Raw genomic sequence first — 20,255 nt, 5'->3', positions numbered from 1 at the left:
GTGAGGGTGGTGAGTTCTTTTTGTTAGGAATACATTAATATTATTTGAGGCAAAAGTTAAAACCCTCGGGCGATATCTCCCTCACAGCTCAGGTCAGCTCAGGTCAGGTGTGTATACTGTAAAATATCACCCCTTTTGTTATATATGTACAATTAACTGCTGACTAGAATAGTACAGTAAAATAATTCTGGATCGGAGTGGTTTTTTATTTTTTATTATGGTGAATGATGATATGAAAATTGTTGTTATAGGAGGTAGATAAACGAGAATGGACACGGATAGACCTATCACAAAGAATATGACAACAGAGACTGAGAATGAGGCTACAAATTGCCCTCTGATTACAACAATTGGTCATCCACTGTAATCTTTTTTAGGGAAAATTCTGATGAGGTAACGGTGTATGCTTTTGACTGTGACCACTGCATCATGTACTACGTTGTGTCCCACAAACGGATGAAGTTTCTTTATAGGTATCTGGGATATATTGCTGGTGATTGTAAACTCTACTTTGTTGGTCACCTCATAATTGATGAGGAGACTGAGGAGCTATCTTACACTTGTGATGTCCATGTTTATGATATTCCCTCTAGGCAATGGATACAAGACTTCCCAAAGTTGAAATATCAAAAGCGCGCTCCGTTTGTGTGTTTCCTTGATGGGAAGCTTTATGTGCTTTCTAGTGGTTCCCCATATATACCACTATCACACTTTGAGATGCTTGATATCAATAATCTTTTTCAAGGATGGGTTTCTCTCTCTGAACCGACGGCTCTTGTTTATGAAAACTTGCTCGCCTGTCACCATGCTAAGATTATTGACTACTCCAACAAGATGCTCTACGCCAAGTTGCTTGATGATTACTGCACAGATATATATGGTTACAGCGTGGATCATAAGGAGTGGCACACGTCTGCGCTTGACATGCAAACTTTGCCCTATCGCTCACGTAATTTATTCAAAGCCAGCTGGTCGAAACATTGTGTGATTGTAGAAGATCACTTGTATCGATTTCAGGTGTTCCAGTACTCTAATGGACCACCCGAGCTATTTTAGTCCTTCGTGATTTGGGGCATAAAATAGAGCGGCTTTACACTTATTCAGTAGAGCGCATTTATGTGGATGATATTCATTCTGATGATGATCCACCCATCACTGGACAGTGTCTTGTTGATATCTCCAACATTGTCGACCCACTCGTGCTTAAGGATTCCTCTGCTGTTGGCTATCTAGTTTCTCTAGGCAGGAGGAATTCATGTCTAAGGTTTTTTTTTTGGCTATCATGTACAACTGTAAGCCTTGTTCTAAACCTGACGAAGGTCATATATATCAATATTTAAGTACATGCACGTTTGAGCTGACACCAAGTTCCAGGAGAGAGAGTTCTACTGAATCATTCTTTGCCAAACGCATTTCCTACAACTCCCCGCATATAGAGGTGCATCCAAGCCATCATGCCTTCAACAAGTTATGTAAGTTTCACCCCTTCCACTTGCAATTGCATGGTTGCACAATCAATGTGAAGTTTGTTCTTTATTATATATAATAGTTTAGTTAACACATGCATAAATCCATCTAATTATGTTGGAGCTAGAATTGCAGAAATCAACACACTTTTCACCTTCACATTCGTTCTTATTAATGAGGGGAAGGCATTTTTTCCTTGTACAACCAACCAGTTCGTCGTTAGAGTTCTTCCTCAGTTATTAGTGCCACTCATGCTTACCTAGTTTTCAGGTCTTAAGTATGACCTACATTTTGTCTAGGTTGTTTTGGTCATTGCCATCATTAGCTTTCCTAAGTATTTACTTCCTTTTATTTGACCACAGGTGAAGTCAAAGATGATTGAATCGTCCAATTGGCAGCAACTATAATCTAGCTCCTGATTGGGTAAGCCTTTTCTTAGTTGCATGTACCTTAGAACCTTGATCTAGAAGAAGGTTATTCCTCAACTGAAATGTTAATGAACTGAATGCTAGGAATCAATTTCTTTTTTTCCATTTTATATTATTAAATGAAATGTTAACTTCTATCTTATACAATTTTGATTCTCCAACCACAAGCTTCTTTCTACTGTCTGCACTTCCTCTTTCTCCTCTAAAAGCAAAAGATGCATATTCTTTTAATATTGTAAGGCCAAGAGAGTGTTAGGATTTAAATCCCAAATCCGACCTTTGTAAGCAGGTTCTCAGGAAAGATTGGAGGGTCACAACTGGACCACTTAAATACCAACCTCCTTAGACAGAACCTACTTACGCCGTGATGTAAGCGAAGAATAAATAGCACACACAGATTTATAGTGGTTCACCCTCAATGTGAGAGCTACGTCCACGTTGCTGCTGCAGATCTTATTAAAGAAGAAATATTACAAGTGTTTACAACACTCAACCTCACAACCCCAATCCCAATTACACTCAAGAATTTTACCACAGAAAATTCTCTCAAAGACCTTCTCTTACTTAGGCCTTTCACTAAGAGTATTTCTCTTAGATTTTTTCTCTCTTGGGATGTGTATAGCAAATGATCTTAATGATATCTTACAAATGAACCATAAGCTACCTATTTATAGGAATGAATTTCCTATGATGAGGTAAGCGCTTACATCACGACTATTATGAGGTAAGCGCTTACATCACGACTATGTGAACAAAAGAATTGACTTGTTTGGCCAATTCCACACCTAACAAATCTCCTACTTGAAGACTAATTTTAATTTGTCTTCACACTTTGATCGATGCAGCAGCTCTTTCCTACTTTCATACTTCGTGCAGGCCAACTGAAGTTGAGCATAGCTTCAGTTTGTCTATCGTCACTGCCTTTGTCAGCATGTCTGCTGGATTCTGACTCCCTGCGATCTTCTCAAGCACCAGCGCTCCATCTTCCAAAGCTGATCTAATGAAATGGTACCGGAGTTGTATGTGCTTCGTTCGAGCATGGTAAACCGGGTTCTTTGCCAAATGAATGGCGCTTTGGCTATCACAATATAGCACACTTCCCTCGTGGTCCTGATCCAATTCCCGCAGAAAAGATTGTAGCCACATCATTTCCTTTGTGGCCTCCGTCACAGCAACGTACTCAGCCTCACAACTAGAGAGAGCTACTATCTTTTGCAACTTGGAAACCCAAGAGATTGCAGTACCTCCGAAGGTGTAAGCATACCCGGATGTGCTCTTTCTGCTATCAATATCACCACCGTTGTCAGCATCAACATACCCTTGCAATCCTGTTTTTGATTTTCGGAAATACAGAGCTGAACTCGAGCTGCCTTTCAGATATCTGAATATCCACTTCACAGCCTCCCAGTGTTGCTTTCCCGGATTGCTCATAAATCGGCTGACAACTCCCACTGCATGTGCAATGTCTGGCCTTGTACATATCATTGCATACATAAGACTACCGATTGCAGATACATAAGGTATCTTGTCCATCTGCTTCTTCTCATCCTCGGTTGTCGGCGACTGATCCTTTGACAACCGAAAGTGTCCAGCCAAGGGAGTGCTGACTGGCTTGGCATCATGCATGTTAAACCTTTTGATAACTTTCCTCACATATTCTTCTTGTGAGAGTTTGATGCCCTCCTTGCTTCGGTCGATTCTCATCCCAAGGATTTGCTTTGCAGCTCCCAAATCCTTCATTGCAAACTCTTCCAATAACCCTTTTTTCAACCGATCAATCTCCTGTAGGTTTGCTCCTACGATTAGCATGTCGTCGACATAGAGTAGCAGTATCATGTACGAGTCTTCAAATGTTTTGAAGTAACAGCAGTGATCTGCCTCGCACCTTGAAAAATCAGCTTTCTTCATAAAGCTGTCAAACTTTAAATACCACTGTCTTGGAGCCTGTTTTAGTCCGTACAGACTCTTTTGAAGTTTGCACACCAGATTCTCCTTTCCTTTGATTTTGAATCCCTCCGGCTGTCGCATGTAGATTTCCTCGTCTAGATCACCGTGAAGAAATGCAGTTTTCACGTCCATCTGTTGCAGATGTAGATTTTCCTTTGCTACCAGCCAAAGAACAGTTCTGATAGTCACCATCTTGACTACGGGAGAGAAGATCTCCGTATAGTCAATGCCTTCTTTCTGTTGAAATCCCTTTGCAACCAGCCTTGCTTTATAACGCTTGCTTCCATTGGGTTCTTCCTTTATCCGATAAACCCATTTGTTTTGCAATGCTTTTTTATCCTTTGGCAACTCGGATAATTCCCATGTATGATTTGCCGATAGTGAATCCATTTCATCCTTCATTGCCAGCTCCCACTTAGTCGATTCATCGACTTGCATTGCTTCTTCATAACATTCCGGCTCCCCTCTATCAGTGAGTAGAATGTAGTTGAGGGATGGAGAGTACCTGTGAAGCGGCTTCCTGATCCTGGATGATCTACGCAGTTCTGTGATTGGCGTCTGTTCATTTGTTTCAGAATCAACACTTTCATCAGCACCTTCTCGGATTGTTTGTTCCTCTGCCTCGGTTGTACCTGGCTGCGGCTCAGGTGTCGGGAAGTCCCTCAAATCGACTATTTCCGATTCCTTGTCCTGACATTCTGAATTCTTTTGTAGCTTGTCCTTGTACAGTACCTCTTCGTTGAAGACAACATTCCTGCTTCGGATGATTTTCTGATTTTGTTCATCCCAAAATCGGTAACCAAGCTCGGTGTCACCATAGCCAATAAAGTAACACTTCTTTGATTTTGGATCAAGCTTGCTTCTAGCTGTATCATCATTATGAACATATGATAAGCAGCCGAACACTTTCAGAAATGAAAGATTTACCTTCTTGCCACTCCAGACTTCTTCTGGAATTCTGAAATCCAAGGGAACTGACGGTCCTCGGTTAATTAAGAAGGCCGCGGTATTGACTGCATCTGCCCAGAATGTCTTGGGCAGTCCAGAGTGTATTCTCATACTCCGAGCACGCTCGTTCAACGTTCGGTTCATTCTTTCGGCTATTCCATTTTTGTTGCGGCGGTTCAGGAATAGTCTTCATCATCTTGATCCCATTATCGGCACAGTACCGTTTGAAATCACCATCAGTGTATTCTCCTCCGTTGTCGGACCTCAAACACTTCAACTTGAGGTTTGTTTCATTCTCGACCATGGCTTTCCATCTTTTGAATACACTTAACACATCGGATTTATTTTTCATAAAATAAACCCATACCTTCCTGGTTGAATCATCAATGAAGGTCACGTAGTAGTGTGATCCTCCAAGGGAGGGGACAGTGGTAGGTCCCCACACGTCTGTGTGCACCAATTCCAGCTTTTCGACCTTCAACTCTCTGTCTGCACTTGAGAAGCTTACTCGCTTTTGTTTTCCGAGAATGCAGCTCTCACACGTATGAAGGTCCACCGTCTTGAGCTCCGGAATTAAGCCATTTGTCACCAACAGCTTCATCCCCTTCTGGCTGATATGCCCAAGCCGACAATGCCACAAATTTGTCTTCTTTGTGTTGTCAACCACAGCAACAATATCACGACAGCTAGCCGTCATGTAGAGAGTGCCAATCTTCTTTCCTCGGCCAACTACCATAGCACCTTTCGCCACCTTCCAAGACCCATTACCAAAGTTGAGATCATATCCCTCATCATCAAGCTGACCTACTGAAATCAGGTTTCGCATCAGCTTGGGAACATGTCTAACTTTTGTAATCTTCCACGAGGATCCATTTGACATTTTCAAATTAATGTCTCCCGTGCCAACAACGTCTAGCGGCTCTCCATCGGCTAAATAAACTTTGCCGAGATTCCCAGCCACGTAGTTTGTCATTATATCATGATGTGGGGTGGTATGAAAGGACGCTCCTGAGTCAAGCACCCAAGAGTCTATCGGGCTGTCAACCGATAGCAACAACGCATCGCCAATGTCTTCCGTAGCAGCGTTGATTCCAGCCCCCTTGTTGTCCTCCTTCTTTGGCGCCCTGCAGTTCTTCTTGAAGTGACCTGATTTTCCACAGTTCCAACACTCATGTGTTCGTCCTGGTCTGGATTGACCCCTGCCATTCCTTGACTTCGATCTGCCCCTATTTCGGTTGTAGTTTCTGTCATAATTTCTGGTTCTGTTTTCAACATTAAAAGCAGAACTCGTCGATGCCTCTCCAGAATCTGTCCTGCGCACTTCCTCAGCAAGGATACGATCCCTAACATCGTTGAACTTTAGTTTGTCACTGCCGACAGAATTACTAACCGCTGCTCTCATTGGCTCCCAGCTATTTGGTAGGGATGCCAACAAAATTAGAGCTTGCACTTCATCATCGAAGTCAATTTTTACCGATGACAATTGATTTACAATGGTATTGAATTCATTTACGTGTGCAGCAACATGAGCATTTTCCATCATCTTTAGATGAAATAGTTTCTTCATGAGAAATACCTTATTATTTGCCGAAGGTTTCTCATACATGTCAGACAATACCTTCATCATATCTGCAGTGGTCTTCTCCTTTGCCACATTGTGAGCAACGTTCTTTGACAGCGTCAGCCGAATGACTCCCAGAACTTGTCTGTCGAGGAGATTCCAATCTGCTTGCTTCATCTCCTCTGGTTTCAGACTCAGAGGTTCATGAAGCTTTCTGCCATATAAATATTCTTCAATTTGCATTCTCCAGAACGCAAAGTCTGTACCATCGAATTTTCCGATGTCGTGCGTCGTACCATCTTCGCCTCCCATCGTTTCTAAATCACAACGCAACTTGTTGCTCTGATACCAGTTGTTAGGATTTAAATCCCAAATCCGACCTTTGTAAGCAGGTTCCCAGGAAAGATTGGAGGGTCACAGCTGGACCACTTAAATACCAACCTCCTTAGACAGAACCTACTTACGCCGTGATGTAAGCGAAGAATAAATAGCACACACAGATTTATAGTGGTTCACCCTCAATGTGAGAGCTACGTCCACATTGCTGCTGCAGATCTTATTAAAGAAGAAATATTACAAGTGTTTACAACACTCAACCTCACAACCCCAATCCCAATTACACTCAAGAATTTTACCACAGAAAATTCTCTCAAAGACCTTCTCTTACTTAGGCCTTTCACTAAGAGTATTTCTCTTAGATTTTTTCTCTCTTGGGATGTGTATAGCAAATGATCTTAATGATATCTTACAAATGAACCATAAGCTACCTATTTATAGGAATGAATTTCCTATGATGAGGTAAGCGCTTACATCACGACTATTATGAGGTAAGCGCTTACATCACGACTATGTGAACAAAAGAATTGACTTGTTTGGCCAATTCCACACCTAACAGAGAGGACTAGATGAAGATCATGAAACAGAATATCTCATTATTTTGCAGATTTAAGTAATTTGTGATAGTTTTTCTTTCTTAGATTTGATATCTAACAAACTAAAATTTGAATTGTTGAGAAGTTTCCAAGTGATTTAGCAAAGGAAAAAAGGCACCATCTTGGTTTACGCTTCCTCCGCTTTTCCTTTTCCAGTGACAGTAAACTGATTGCTCACACTTTACTGTTCCTTTTTACCTGCTATTCACATCATATGATTAATCCTGGTACATGATACACTCTTCTCGCTTGAAGTGTGCACATCCTTTTTTCTCTTATTGACGATTTTCTAAGGAGATGCTTTTTAGTTGGATTTTCAAGTTTGTAGGCTTGTCATGTTCAGCGTGAAATATGAGGGACTTAAATAATCCAACCCTTGAACTTAAGGGATCATTTTGTTCATTTTTTTTTCTGGTCAAGGTTCTAGTTTGTGAATTCCCAATGGAAACCTTTATTAATCCGGGAGTGCGGAATTACATATTGTGCTGTACTAAAATATCATTATATTAAGTCATGTTCTTGACACTTGAAATGTGAATTTGATGTGCTCTACTTGTCTGTTTATGATTGACGTAGAAATGCCTACTTCTAGTATATTTGTGAATGATTCAACTGATTATTTATTGTGGATGAGTTAATTCCATTAATAACATCAAGAAAACTGAATCAGATTGTCTGTGGGGCTGAAAGTTGTTTTGCGAACTCCTTTAGAGTTATGGTTACAAAGATGTAGGTGTTACTCTAATAGTTGGTGTTCAATCTGATTACAAAAATGATGCATGACTAATGTCAGAGAGTAGAATTGAAGCGTAATCACCATGCTGTCTAGTAGCATGATACGTAGACGTTGAATGAGAGCATGAAATTCTTTTACTTTTTGTGAACGTTAGCTTCCTTTTTTTGCGTGTATTATTGATAGCGGAACTCATTGCAGTTATAGATAAAGCAATAGACATAGCTAGAATTTGTCCCAGAAGCAGTTTTATCTCAGTTCTTAAGCTATGGTCTTCGATCGGTGGTAGAAGCAGCAAGATATTTTCATATTCCAGTTGCTTGTGACTATACCATTCCTAAAAGCATCTAATGTTTATTTTGTATTCTTTGTTGAGTATGGCCCAGAAATTAGTTAATGGGAGCCTATGGACAATTAGAAGCATTTGTGTTTTGAAATGTTCTAGATTAGTCTTTGACTAACCTCAAGAAAAAACTTGATGAAGAAGATATGGTTGCTAGGAAAAGCCTCTATATTTTAACAATGGTTTTGGGCGAATTGAGTTACAGGGCGTACAATATGTTTTTCTACATAATCACTACTACAGATCCTTATAGAGGAGAACATAATCCGAAATAAGCTATTGTATTGGGATGCGTAAGTAACGTAATGGGCAAAAAGAAAGTTGCAGGTTTAACTATTGTATTAATACCTATGTAAATACCAGTGTCTTCTAGGATCCATGACCTGGCTTATTTCTTAAACTTTAGTTTCTTATAACCAGGTAAATCTTTGATTACGTTGTATTTGAGTACATGATAAGTGAGTTCGAAACTGATTAGATGGTCCCCAGAATCTAAATTTTCTCGAATACATTGTAACCTTTTTAGTGGGGATGGGAAGGGTTTGGATTTGATATTGAATTTCTCCCCAAAAAGTTATGATGAAATGTATTTGTAATAGTCAAACGTCCTGGTTTATCTTGGGCTAATGAGCATCCAAATAGGGCAAGATAATTTTAGGTTTTCAACATTTGCTGATACACGGAATTAGCCTTCATTAGGTGATTTTTCAGCTAAGCTTAAATGAGAATAACTACGTAGTTAATGACATTCAGGGCTTATCCTTCACCAAAATATCTTTACATCTTCAAATGGTGTGGACGTTTTTCGTGATTCATTTGTGGTGATTCTGATAATAGCTTGATCAGCTGCTATTTTTCTGGTTTGTGGCTGTCATTTAAGAGTTAAACAAGCCTTGAGATAACTCAATCAGATTGTCCTACTCTTGCTTCGCATATAATTTTGCCTTTCTCATTGTGGCTAGTCTAATGTATTCATGTTTTAGGCTATCTCAATACGAGTCTCCAACTTAAATGATCCAAAAAGTGACTGTAGGGATCAAAATAACGCAATAAAAAAAAAAAAAAAAAAAAACCCACCTTTGCGCACTAAATTAGTGTGCAATAGGACCAAATTGTAAATTTATAGTTAAGTTCTATTGTGCACTAAATTAGTGCGCAATAGGGGTTATATATATATATATATATATATATATATTTTGTACAATTTTAAAGTTCTCAAATTCACGTTTATTCCATACTTTGATCAAAGATTAGTGATGTTTTAAAACTCCGAAATATCAATATTTTATATAGAACTTGATATCTTTTTCTGCGAATAATAATGTCGGCTCAATACATCAAGTATACGTAAACGTTTGGATCGTCATTTTAGGGGTTGTTGTAAAGTGCCCCGAAGTAAGTTTTGTTTGTTTGAAAACTTGTTATCTTTAGGTTTAAGTGTTTTATTTTATAGCGCAGTAATTTACTGCGTTAATGACGTCATTAAAAAAATATTGTTTGAATAACACAGTAAATTAATGCGTTACGCAAGTCCCATAAATTTTTTATCCAGTAGACTTAAGTAGTTATAAAAATAAGATAAAATTATCAAATAATGAGTATAGTGGGGGGGGGGGGGGGGGGGGAAGTAGTTGTAAATTGGTGAAAATTTAAACGGTCATAATTTTGCGCTCGACAGTCCGATTTAGGCGATTTTTTTTTTATTTTGCGTATTTTTGCGAGATCTAGCCGCAAAAATTGCCGCAAGGTGGTTTGGCTAGCCCAATTTTTAGAAAAACCTCTTTTTTCCCATTCAATTTGAATTTTGCCCCAAATTGGTGCACAATTTTCATTCATCTTTAGTAAAAGTCTAGTGATAAAAAATATATTTGAAGATGGTAATCCCGTGGTAGTGATGTTTTGAATGTCAATTTCAAGATTCGAAATTCAATTTATGAAAACAAGTTAGATGACATTAGTGAACATTATAAAAAATAAAAAGTGTTTACATTGTAGCTTTCACCAACTTGGCTTGGTGGTTTAGCCATCTCTTTTTATGCCAACCACCGGGGATCAAATCTAGGTGGGAGTATTGAGAAGGCATTGAAAAAACAACTTGGGTGCATGATGCATGGTTTAAGTACAAATTAAGTATATTTTTTACGTATCTATTTCTTAATGATAAATATTATTTTACTCTTTGTAATCGTTTATAACTAACTCGCGTGACATTCTAAACTAAATTATAAATAAAACACTTAAACCTTAGATAACAAGATTCAAACAAACAAAACTTACTTCGGAGCACTTTACAATCCCTAAAACGATGATACAAACGTTTAGGTATACTTGATGTATTGAGCCGACAGTATTGTTCGCAGAAAAAGATATCATCAAGTTCTATATAAAATATTAATATTTCGGAGTTTTAAAACATCACTAATCTTTGGTCAACGTATGAAAAAAATGTGAATTTGAGAACTTTAAAATTGTACAAACAAACAAAAAAAATATAACCCCTATTGCGCACTTAACTGTAAATTTGCAGTTTGATCCTATTGAGCACTAATTTGATTACTTTGGTAACTTTTTTTTTATTGCGTTATTTTGATTCCTACAGTCACTTTTTGGGTCATTTAAGCTGAGGACTCATTCTAATACTGTGTATTTTGTCAGGTGGCAACGATTTGTGATGTCGGAGGGTCCAACTCGAGAATTATGTCCATGAAGAAAGCAGAGTACTGTATGAGCTTTGAAGAACAAATATCTATTTCTTTTATGGTTATCATTTGAACTTCATTCTAACCTCCCTATTTGTTAGACTGGGACCATTTCCTCTTTCAGTTCATTCTAGCTCCTTTTGATGTACTTATTTTTTTATTGAATTAATTTAATTTAATTGAATAATTAAAAATTCATTTTAGTATAAAGAGGAATATGATAAGAATAATAACTTGGAAAAACCTGAACATTAATATGATCTCTTTTTACGAATACCAATATAAGTGGAGCAAACCATTGAAAATTATCTTTGTGAAAGGAAATTTATTCTAAAACTTAGATTTCAAAGCTTCCTCTGTTTTAACATGTCCTTTATCCTTTAATAACGCTTAATTTATTTTTCATATGTAGGTGTATTAAAAATTGACTTTATGGAGAAAATAAATGGGCTCAGCTAAAAGATAGTTTAAATATTGAAAAAATTAGATTGGATGTGATATTACGAATAAGATGTTAATTATTGGAGTAATATGGTGTACTTAATTGTTTTTTATATAATGCGCGGATACGAATACTAATAATAATAATAATAATAATAATAATAATAATAATAGTAGTAATAGTAGGCATAAATCGACCACTTTTGAAATTTGTACTTGCTATTGCTCGATTGGCTGGATTTTCTAATGAGCCATACAGATAAGGGCGAAGTGCATATATAGCCTATTTCAAGATCCCAATTTAAGCCATAACCAAAATTCTTAAACTTTTGCAAGTTTAACCGCTTTAAATAATTTTCATGCGCGAAAATTTGAAGTTCAGACATATGCTTTGAGGTTTGGCTTGCCAAAGCCTAACTTCAGGCAACTGGAAGCAAACAAACTTCAAAGTTTTTTGCATGAAGTTCATGCATATATGATTAAACTCCAAGCATGGTGCATGAAGTTCTGGCATCGCATGTCTCTTAAATATCAATATGCCGAATTGAAAGTAATTTATATAGTCAATCTTCATCTCTTTTGATATTTTTAAGCTTTTCCAATACCTGCTTGATTTGAATTCACATTTTATTTTTTGAAATTCAAAATTCATTTCTTCAAGTTTGCGACAATAATAATGTTTACGTGATATTTTAATTCCATTTCTTAAAGTTATGTACACAAGAGCTGCTAAAAGAAGAAAATAATTTGTTAACACGTAATATGAATCATGTGAAAGAGATACTATGTGGCTGAAGCATTTTGTTTAAACTCTTGATATATATATATATATATATATTCACGATCACTATTTATATATACACACATTATGTACATCCAGACAGAAGCTGCAAAAGGCAAAAAGGTACCGCAACCAGCGTTTTTTCAACTACACCCACACACTTGATTCAAAATCACTTTCTATATTTGAAATTCAAAATCCCCTTATATAAATTTACAATATTAGTCATTTTAATTATGAAAATCTTTAAGTGGTTATAGATGTAAAGTTTTTAAAATAAGTGGCTGTGCCTTAAAGAGTCCGGAACCAAAATAGCCTCAAAAAAAAGTTTTTGAACCAAACTACCCCAATAATAAAAAAAAGTTACCAAACTTCCTTTAGCGCAGTAAATTACTGCGCTAAAGCGTCTCGTCTTTTTTTTTTCGGCCCTTTTGGTTAACCCTTCTTTCATTACACTTTTTAACGTACTTTGACCATAGATTAATCATGCTTCGGGACCCCGAAACTTCAATATTTTATATAGAACCCTACTTATTTTTGTGCGATTAATAAGGTAGGCTCAATACATCAAGGATAAGAAAATCTTCGGATGGCCATTTTAGTGGTTGAAAAGTGCTCGAACGTCATTTTCGTTTGAAGGCTTGGTGTCATTAGCTTTAAGTTCTTTACGAATATTTAAACTTGTTCATTAATAATTAATCAAAAGTTAGTCATAATGGAAGCATTCATACAAATCTCAAAATAATTAAATTGCATCATTCATAACAATATAAAAATACTTAAACTTGTTCATTAATAAGAAACCCGAACTTTTTAAAATACAATAATCAAAGAAAGAAAAAAACTTAAAAAACATTCATCAATTAATGACCTTGAGTTGATCTTCCGCCACTACCACGAGATGTGCCACCACTACTAGATGTGCCACTACTGCTAGACCTACCACCACGAAAGCTTCCTCCACTGCGAGAGGTACTTCCACCGCGAGATGTAGTTTGACCACCATGCCGTAAGGGACACTTGCGCTTATCATGACCAACATAATTGCAAAATGAGTATTTTCGAGTGTATCTCCCCTGTGGAACATCCATTTCATTATGAATACGGGAGTATGCTTTCTTTCTGAATTTATGGATAAATGCTTTATTTGCAATCATTGAAAATGGATCCGGTGGCCAAAAACTCTCACTACCAAGTGGGTAGAACCTTCCAACATACGTTCTTGCATAATATTCAACTGAATATTCCTCAGCCATGTACGGGGAGGTGTTATTTCCCATTGCGATACAACACTTGAAGGCATGAGAACATGGCATGTGATATGATTGCCACTTGCCGCATGTGCATGTTCTTGGAATCTCACAAATTGTGTGGACGCTACCTCCTTTACCTTGGTGCACACTTGTTGTGAGTTCAAATATGCGCTCTGCAGAGTTGTACTCCATCCGGTCATGTTTCTGAGCCTTATATTTGTGGTACTCGAACAGTTATGACGGTTTTGGCATCCATCTTAGACCTGCTGCTGCATGTGCTTTGGCCTCTTTTGATCTATTAACGAACCGCTCCACAACCTGCTTAAAAGTCATTCTCACCATTGCGGTGACGGATAGTCTCCGTGCAGATTTCAACAAGCCATTGAATGACTCAGAGCTGTTTGTTGTCAGTATACCTCATCGCCTACCTTCATCCTGGTATAATGTCCATTTGTCTTTATCAATTGCATTCAACCAGTGGAAGGCTTCCTCATTCGCCCGCCTAATAATGTCCATCTGCAGGTTAAACTTCTTCTCCTGATGCTCTGTTGTAGCCGCCCACATCCAATTGCAAAATGCTGGGGTTCGATATGCCTTTTGGAAGTTTGCCTTCAAATGCCTTAAACAATAACGATAGTAGGCAAAGGGAGGCTGCCACCTCTGCAAATTGAACATATTGTGCAATATGCCAGCATTTCTGTCTGATATCACACATATTTCCATGTGATCCTTAATAACGTGTTGCCTTAAGTAGTCCAAAAACATACCCCACGTACTATGCTCTCATTAGCTGCAATTGCAAAAGCTAGAGGGAATATAGCTCCATTTGCATCCATTCCAACTGCAATTAGCAGCTTTATGTCATACACCCCGTACACATGTGTTCCATCTATTGATATTACAGGCCGACAGTGAGCAAAACCATCAATACATGGTTTGAATGCCTAAAACACAAACTCAAAAATATTACCGGGCACACCAGGCTTCGATTTGAGCTTTCATTCTACAACAGTACCATGATTGAAGTGTGTAGAGCCGCCATGTATCTCGGCAACTTCTTGAAAGAGCCCTCCCAATTGTCGTAGACTATCTCATGTGCACGCCTACGCCCAAGATACGCCTTCCTCCTAGTAACAGTTTTGCTATATACTTTCAGGACGACTGTAATACAATCTTTAATAGGGAACCTGAAAAAGTTGAAATATCAGCATATAGCAACGAGGAATATTCTATTAACACCAAAAATAAAATAAACTTAGGCGAAGGGGATACCTTGGGTTTTTTCCAACGTCGCCAACTAATACCCGAGCAATCATATTGGTATCTAGATTGCAATGATCTTCTAGGAGGTCACCCATATCACAAGTGTGCTTTGTGTAGAACTTTGAAATAGTCCACATCTTTTTCAGCAGTTTCCTTACCACGGAGCATCCATTCGCAGCTTTGATATTTTCGCTTGCAGACCAATTGTCAAAGTTTTCGTGTGAAATCGTCAACTTTAAACTCCCTCATCCCCTGGATGCAATAAATCCTAACAACCCTTTGCAATGATTTTTTCGAGCTGAAAATCATGCATTTTTCAATATGAGCCTTTTGTTTTAAAAGATCCACTGGCTCTTTCCACAAACTTCGCCGAATATGATCATCATCCCTAGTAAAGACAAAGGCATCTAGGCGATCTTGAAGATGATCAAGATAGGGGATCTCATCAGAATGCCACTGAATCGGGGTTAAAGAACCATCGTGTTGAATGTACCACTGTCCATAACTAGTTACACCTTGCGGCGTAAATGACATTGGATATTTTCCAATTATATTTAAATCAAAATCACTCCTACTAACTTGTAGTCTATTATACAAGGCTTGGAGTAGTTTTGAGAATTTTAAATCAAGTGGAAATTTAACATGGTATTTTGGGGGAGAATCATAGCGCAAATTATTTTCCTCGAATATAATTTATTCGTCCCAGAATGAAGAAACTCTAATTTTTGGAACATCTTCCATTTTTTGAATAATTTAGGAGGCAGTGGCGGAGTCACATAGAGCCGAGGGGGTTCGGATTCCGAACCCCCTCGGCAGAAAAAAAAACACTGTTTTTATAAGGTTATTTTTTTTTTTTATATATATAGTAGATGTTGAACCCCCTTAGGCTTCTTCGTATGTTTACTTTTTTATATTTTGAACCACCTCGGAGAAAATTCTGGCTCTGCCACTGTTAGCAGGAATACAAAATGCAAAAACTGGATGAAACTTAGAATTTGTGTTAAAAATTGGATGAAACTTAGAACTTGTGTTAAAAATTGGATGAAAATAGAATTTTTCCCTTATTCGAACTCTGTATTAATAAGATTTGAAGTTTGAATATTGAACCAACGCATGCATGCAATTAGTGTGTCTTGCAGTGTTACGTCAAATCAAATTAAGTACGGAGTGTTGCATAACACATGAATTAACCACACTATGTCAGACCGTGGCAGAATCTATACGGCTGCAATACATTGTCACATCAACTGTCATACAGAAAAACGTCATAATTCGAATCAAACTTTACGTGTTGTATAACGTAATTTGACGAATAGTTACCAACCACACAAAATTCCACACAAAATTGAGTCACTATGTCATTTTTTGACCAATTTAGAGATATTAGTCGTGTTATATCGTTCACTCTAGAAAACATATTCGACGCAATGGGTAGGACATGGGAATTGGATGAAGATTTTGAATACTCAAACAACCCTAACGACATATTCAATCGAGAATACAATAATAAAATGAGAGAGGAGTGGGAGTGGCGTGTTAGGGAGGCTGCAACACTGGAGCACAAGTTAGCGTCAGTAGGGCTTAAACGCCCAAAAAAACATGCTATGTCAATGCCTCGTGGAACTCCACAAGAGTATAATTTTGCTCTTAACCATTTTCGCGAAGAGAACAATCGGATGCAAATACGTTACCTTAGGGTAGAATATGGTGTACATGGTAGAACAAGATTTAGATTCAAGTGAGATTCGGACTGTGAGATGTCCGATGAAGATTAATATTTTTTTATATAAAGTAAGTAGGTAGGGTCATAAAGACCCCCCCACCCCCCAACTACGAGTACATGGGGGTTTGCAACTATATAAGTAGCACTTTCTTTTGTTATTAGACTACAACATATTCAATGTCGACTACTAGAAACTCAGCTTGGTCTTTACTTCTTCCAAAAGAATCAAATAGCATTGGTGATGAGAGTTCAAATCACAGTAGTTTTTCGAGCGATACTAGTGATTTCAAACTAGATGAGCTAAATCCCCATCTTCTTATAGAGCGTAATGATGATTTCTGCAATGTGAAATATTCAGATCCGCTAGAATATTATTGCGGTTTACGCCGAGAATGGTCACATCGGCTTGCCGAATCAGAACGTCTTGTTCGTGAGTTGGAAAATCTCAACGCTCCAATCCCAACAAGGTACTCCTTAACCATGCCTCAAGTAGGTCCAAAAACTTGCGAGCTTGCCGTGCAAAGGATTAGAAAAGAAAACAACAGAATGCTGGCAAGACGATGTAGATTTTACATGCTAAAGTTGGCCGAAGAACAAGCATCATCAACCGGTAGAGAACTAACAACTACTGAAAAAAGATGTGTCTTAAGAAACCGCTAATATTTTTTTGAGGACGATATTGAGGACTTGTATTCTGATGATGATTAAGAATGTTGTGATTTTAGTTTTAAGTTTAATTTATGATGATGTTGTTATTTTGAAGAATATTAGTATGTTTAGTTTTTCATCAACTCAAGGGCGTGAATTGATGAATGTATTTTAAGTTTTTTTTTTATGCTGCCATTTTGACTAACTTTTGATTAATTATTAATGAACAAGTTTAAGTATTCGTAAAAAACTTAAAGCTAATGACACCAAGCCTTCAAACGAAAATGGCGTTCGAGCACTTTTCAAACACTAAAACGTCCATCCAAAGATTTTGTTATCCTTGATGTATTGAGCCTACCTTATTAATCGCATAAAAATAAGTACGGTTCTATATAAAATATTGAAGTTTCGGGGTCCCGAAGCATGATTAATCTATGATCAAAGTACGTTAAAAAGTGTAATGAAAGAAGGGTTAACCAAAATGGCCGGAAAAAAAAAAAGACGGGTCGCTTTAGCGCAGTAAATTAATGCTCTATAGCAATTAATGGAGCCGTCCCCGTTAACTATTTTAGCGCAATAATTTACTGCGCTAAAGGCAGTTTGATAATTTTTGTTTTTGTTGGTTTGGTTCAAAAACTTTTTTTTGAGGCTATTTTGGTTCCAGACTCCGCCTTAAATGACCCTTAAGGGTGCAGTGCAGTGTACATAAGCCGCCTCGAAAATTTCAAAAAATTAAGGGCGCCGTACGGATAGTTTACCGGTTCAAGATTTTCAAATTAAAACCCTAGACTGGATTACTCTTCGCCGCTCAATCTTCTTATCTCATCATATCTTCAATCTTTTCTCCATTTCCAATAACCATATCCCACATTCCCACCACACAAAAAAAATTCTTTAAGCCAAAACACAATGGCCAAAAAGAAAGTAACCCCCCAAGAAAAAGAAAACAATAACTCCAACACAGCAATGGAAGAAGCTACTGAGAAACTTGAAAACCTCAAGAACCTTAACAACATGCTTCTTAAAGAGACTATTGAGAAAAGACAACAAGTGGATTCACTTGTTCAGGCAAAAGGGTGTCTGGAATCGGAACTCAAAAAGTCTAACTCGGAGAAAAATGAGTTGCAGACCGAGTTGACTCAGTTAAGTGAACAGGTTATTCAGTTAGATATTGAGAAAAAGTTGGTGTCTTTGTTTGTTGCTGTTCAGGTTGGTTATCATGCTGAGGTGTTTGAGAAGGAAAGAAATGAGTTTCTTGAAAAAAATGTTCTGGTTAAGGAGAAACTGAGTAGTGTAGAGAGAGAAATGAGTGATGTTTTGAGAGAGAGGAGTGAGATCGAGAAGGTTATGATTGGAAAGGATAGTGAGATTGAAAGGCTTAAGAAGAAAGTGAATGATGTTAGTGATGAGGTGGCGAATGAGAGGAGTGTTACGGAGGAGGTTCGTAAGGAGAAGGAGGAAATGAAAGTGAAACTTGACGTTGAAATAGAGGAGGCGAATGGACTGAGAGTGAGATTAGTCGAAACTGAGAAACGAGAGAAGGAGATTGAAGTGGATGTTGGGAAATTAAGGGTTGAATATGACGCGATTAAAGAGGAAATAAAGGAAAGAGAGAGCAAGATCGAATCGATGGTGAGAGAGAAGGAATTGGTTGAGAATAGCCTGTTGGATTCGAATAAGGTGATTGAAGAAATGAGGGGAAAGATTGATGGGATTGTTAGGGAAAAAGAAGGGATTGAAGTGGAGAGAATTGCGGAAGTGAAGAAGAACGTCGAGTTGGGAAAAACAATCACTGGTCTTAATGATATGGTGATGAGTTTGCAAAAGGAGGAGGTGAAATTGTGTGAAAATTTGGCTGAGTTAGAGAAGAAGTGTTTGGAAGGGTTAAGGAAGGAAGAAGAGATGGAGAGGAGGATTAATGAACTAGTGAAGGGAAATAATGAGAAAGAGATTAGAGTTGAGGGCTTGATTGAAGAGAAGGGTTTTGTTGAGAAGGAATTGGATAAGGCATTGAAGCAATTAGATGAAGAGAAGAAGAAGATTGAGCGAACTGTTACTGAGAAGATTGAGATAGAAGAGGCTAAAGTTAATAGGGAGACTGAAATTGTTGAACTAAAGAAACAATTAGCTGAATTCAAAGATGTTGTCGAAAAATTAGAGGTGTCTTGTAATGGTCAAGAAGAGAAGGTGAAGAATTTGGAAACCGAAGTTGGTAAATATAAGGCTGCGTTCGAGCGAGTTACCCTTGAGAAGGATGAGACACAAAAGTGTTTTGCCAATGAGGAACAGAATGGGGTGATAATGAAGAAACAGATTGAAGAAATGGAGAAGCACATTGAAAAAATTGTTAAGGAGGTTGAGAAAACCAAGGCTGATTACCTCGACGTTGTTAAAGAAAAGAAAGAGCTGGAAACTCAATGCCAAGTGTTGAACAAGGAAATTGCATGCGTGCAAACCTCACTAGGCGAAGCACAGAAGAAAATTAGTGCTATTCAGTGTAAGATTGAGTTGGCAAACAGTAATTCTGAGGAAATCTTGAATGCTTTGAGGACTGCTGCAGATTCAATCTGCTCAAATGGTGAAGGAGAAAATGGGAAAAAACAAATGAATGGGGAAAATGTCAAGCCTTATGAAGCAGAGTTGGAGGTGATCAAGAATGCAATCAAGAGTAAAGAGAACAAAGTTGAGGAGATGGAGAGACAGGTTGAGTTTCTGCAGTTTTCAGTAGCACAGGCACAAAAGAAGAAGAATTTCTGGACCATGTTATCTTCAGCAACGACACTCTTTGCTGCAATTTCTCTTGCGTATGTTGCTCGTGGCCATTGAATAATAAGGGAGTCCTATTATTATCCAAACTGTTAACTACAAGTCCGAAGAAATGACTATAGTTTTTGGTCCCATAGCTTACCTTTAAGAAGGCACATGAGCATTTTTCTAATGCTGCTAGTATCATGGCCTAGACTTGACTTTGACTGCTGTTAGCTTGTTTCAACATCATATGTAACAATAGATGACAGCTTTTTTTGTCCTTACCGTATGAAATAATATGAAATCCTTTTTACTTTCTGAAAAAAGGATTACTGCTTCA

At 37.8% G+C, this 20,255-nt stretch overlaps 2 protein-coding genes across 2 annotated transcripts; both read left to right on the top strand.

Annotated features, from left to right (window-relative positions):
• Nucleotides 1–13: 13 nt before the first annotated feature.
• Nucleotides 14–1,468, top strand: LOC132599262 (uncharacterized). The gene is made up of 2 exons (XM_060312553.1): nucleotides 14–107; nucleotides 252–1,468. The coding sequence occupies exon 2, from the start codon at nucleotides 430–432 to the stop codon at nucleotides 1,054–1,056; it is 627 nt and encodes a 208-aa protein (XP_060168536.1). The 5' UTR covers nucleotides 14–107; nucleotides 252–429; the 3' UTR covers nucleotides 1,057–1,468.
• Nucleotides 1,469–17,885: 16,417 nt separating this feature from the next.
• LOC132599261 (uncharacterized) lies at nucleotides 17,886–20,255 on the top strand. Its single transcript, XM_060312552.1, has one exon. It carries the CDS (start codon nucleotides 18,077–18,079, stop codon nucleotides 19,991–19,993), a length of 1,917 nt encoding a protein of 638 aa, XP_060168535.1. The 5' UTR covers nucleotides 17,886–18,076; the 3' UTR covers nucleotides 19,994–20,255.

Source organism: Lycium barbarum, chromosome 6 (assembly GCF_019175385.1).
Source record: "Lycium barbarum isolate Lr01 chromosome 6, ASM1917538v2, whole genome shotgun sequence".
Classification (NCBI taxonomy): domain Eukaryota; kingdom Viridiplantae; phylum Streptophyta; class Magnoliopsida; order Solanales; family Solanaceae; genus Lycium; species Lycium barbarum.
The sequence above is the reverse complement of the archived record's forward strand: the minus strand, read 5'-3'. Positions and strand labels throughout refer to the sequence as shown.

Bases quoted from the DNA above. Each gene is read 5' to 3' on its own strand.
- LOC132599262 (XM_060312553.1), top strand. From the start codon at position 430: ATGTACTACGTTGTGTCCCACAAACGGATGAAGTTTCTTTATAGGTAT.
- LOC132599261 (XM_060312552.1), top strand. From the start codon at position 18,077: ATGGCCAAAAAGAAAGTAACCCCCCAAGAAAAAGAAAACAATAACTCC.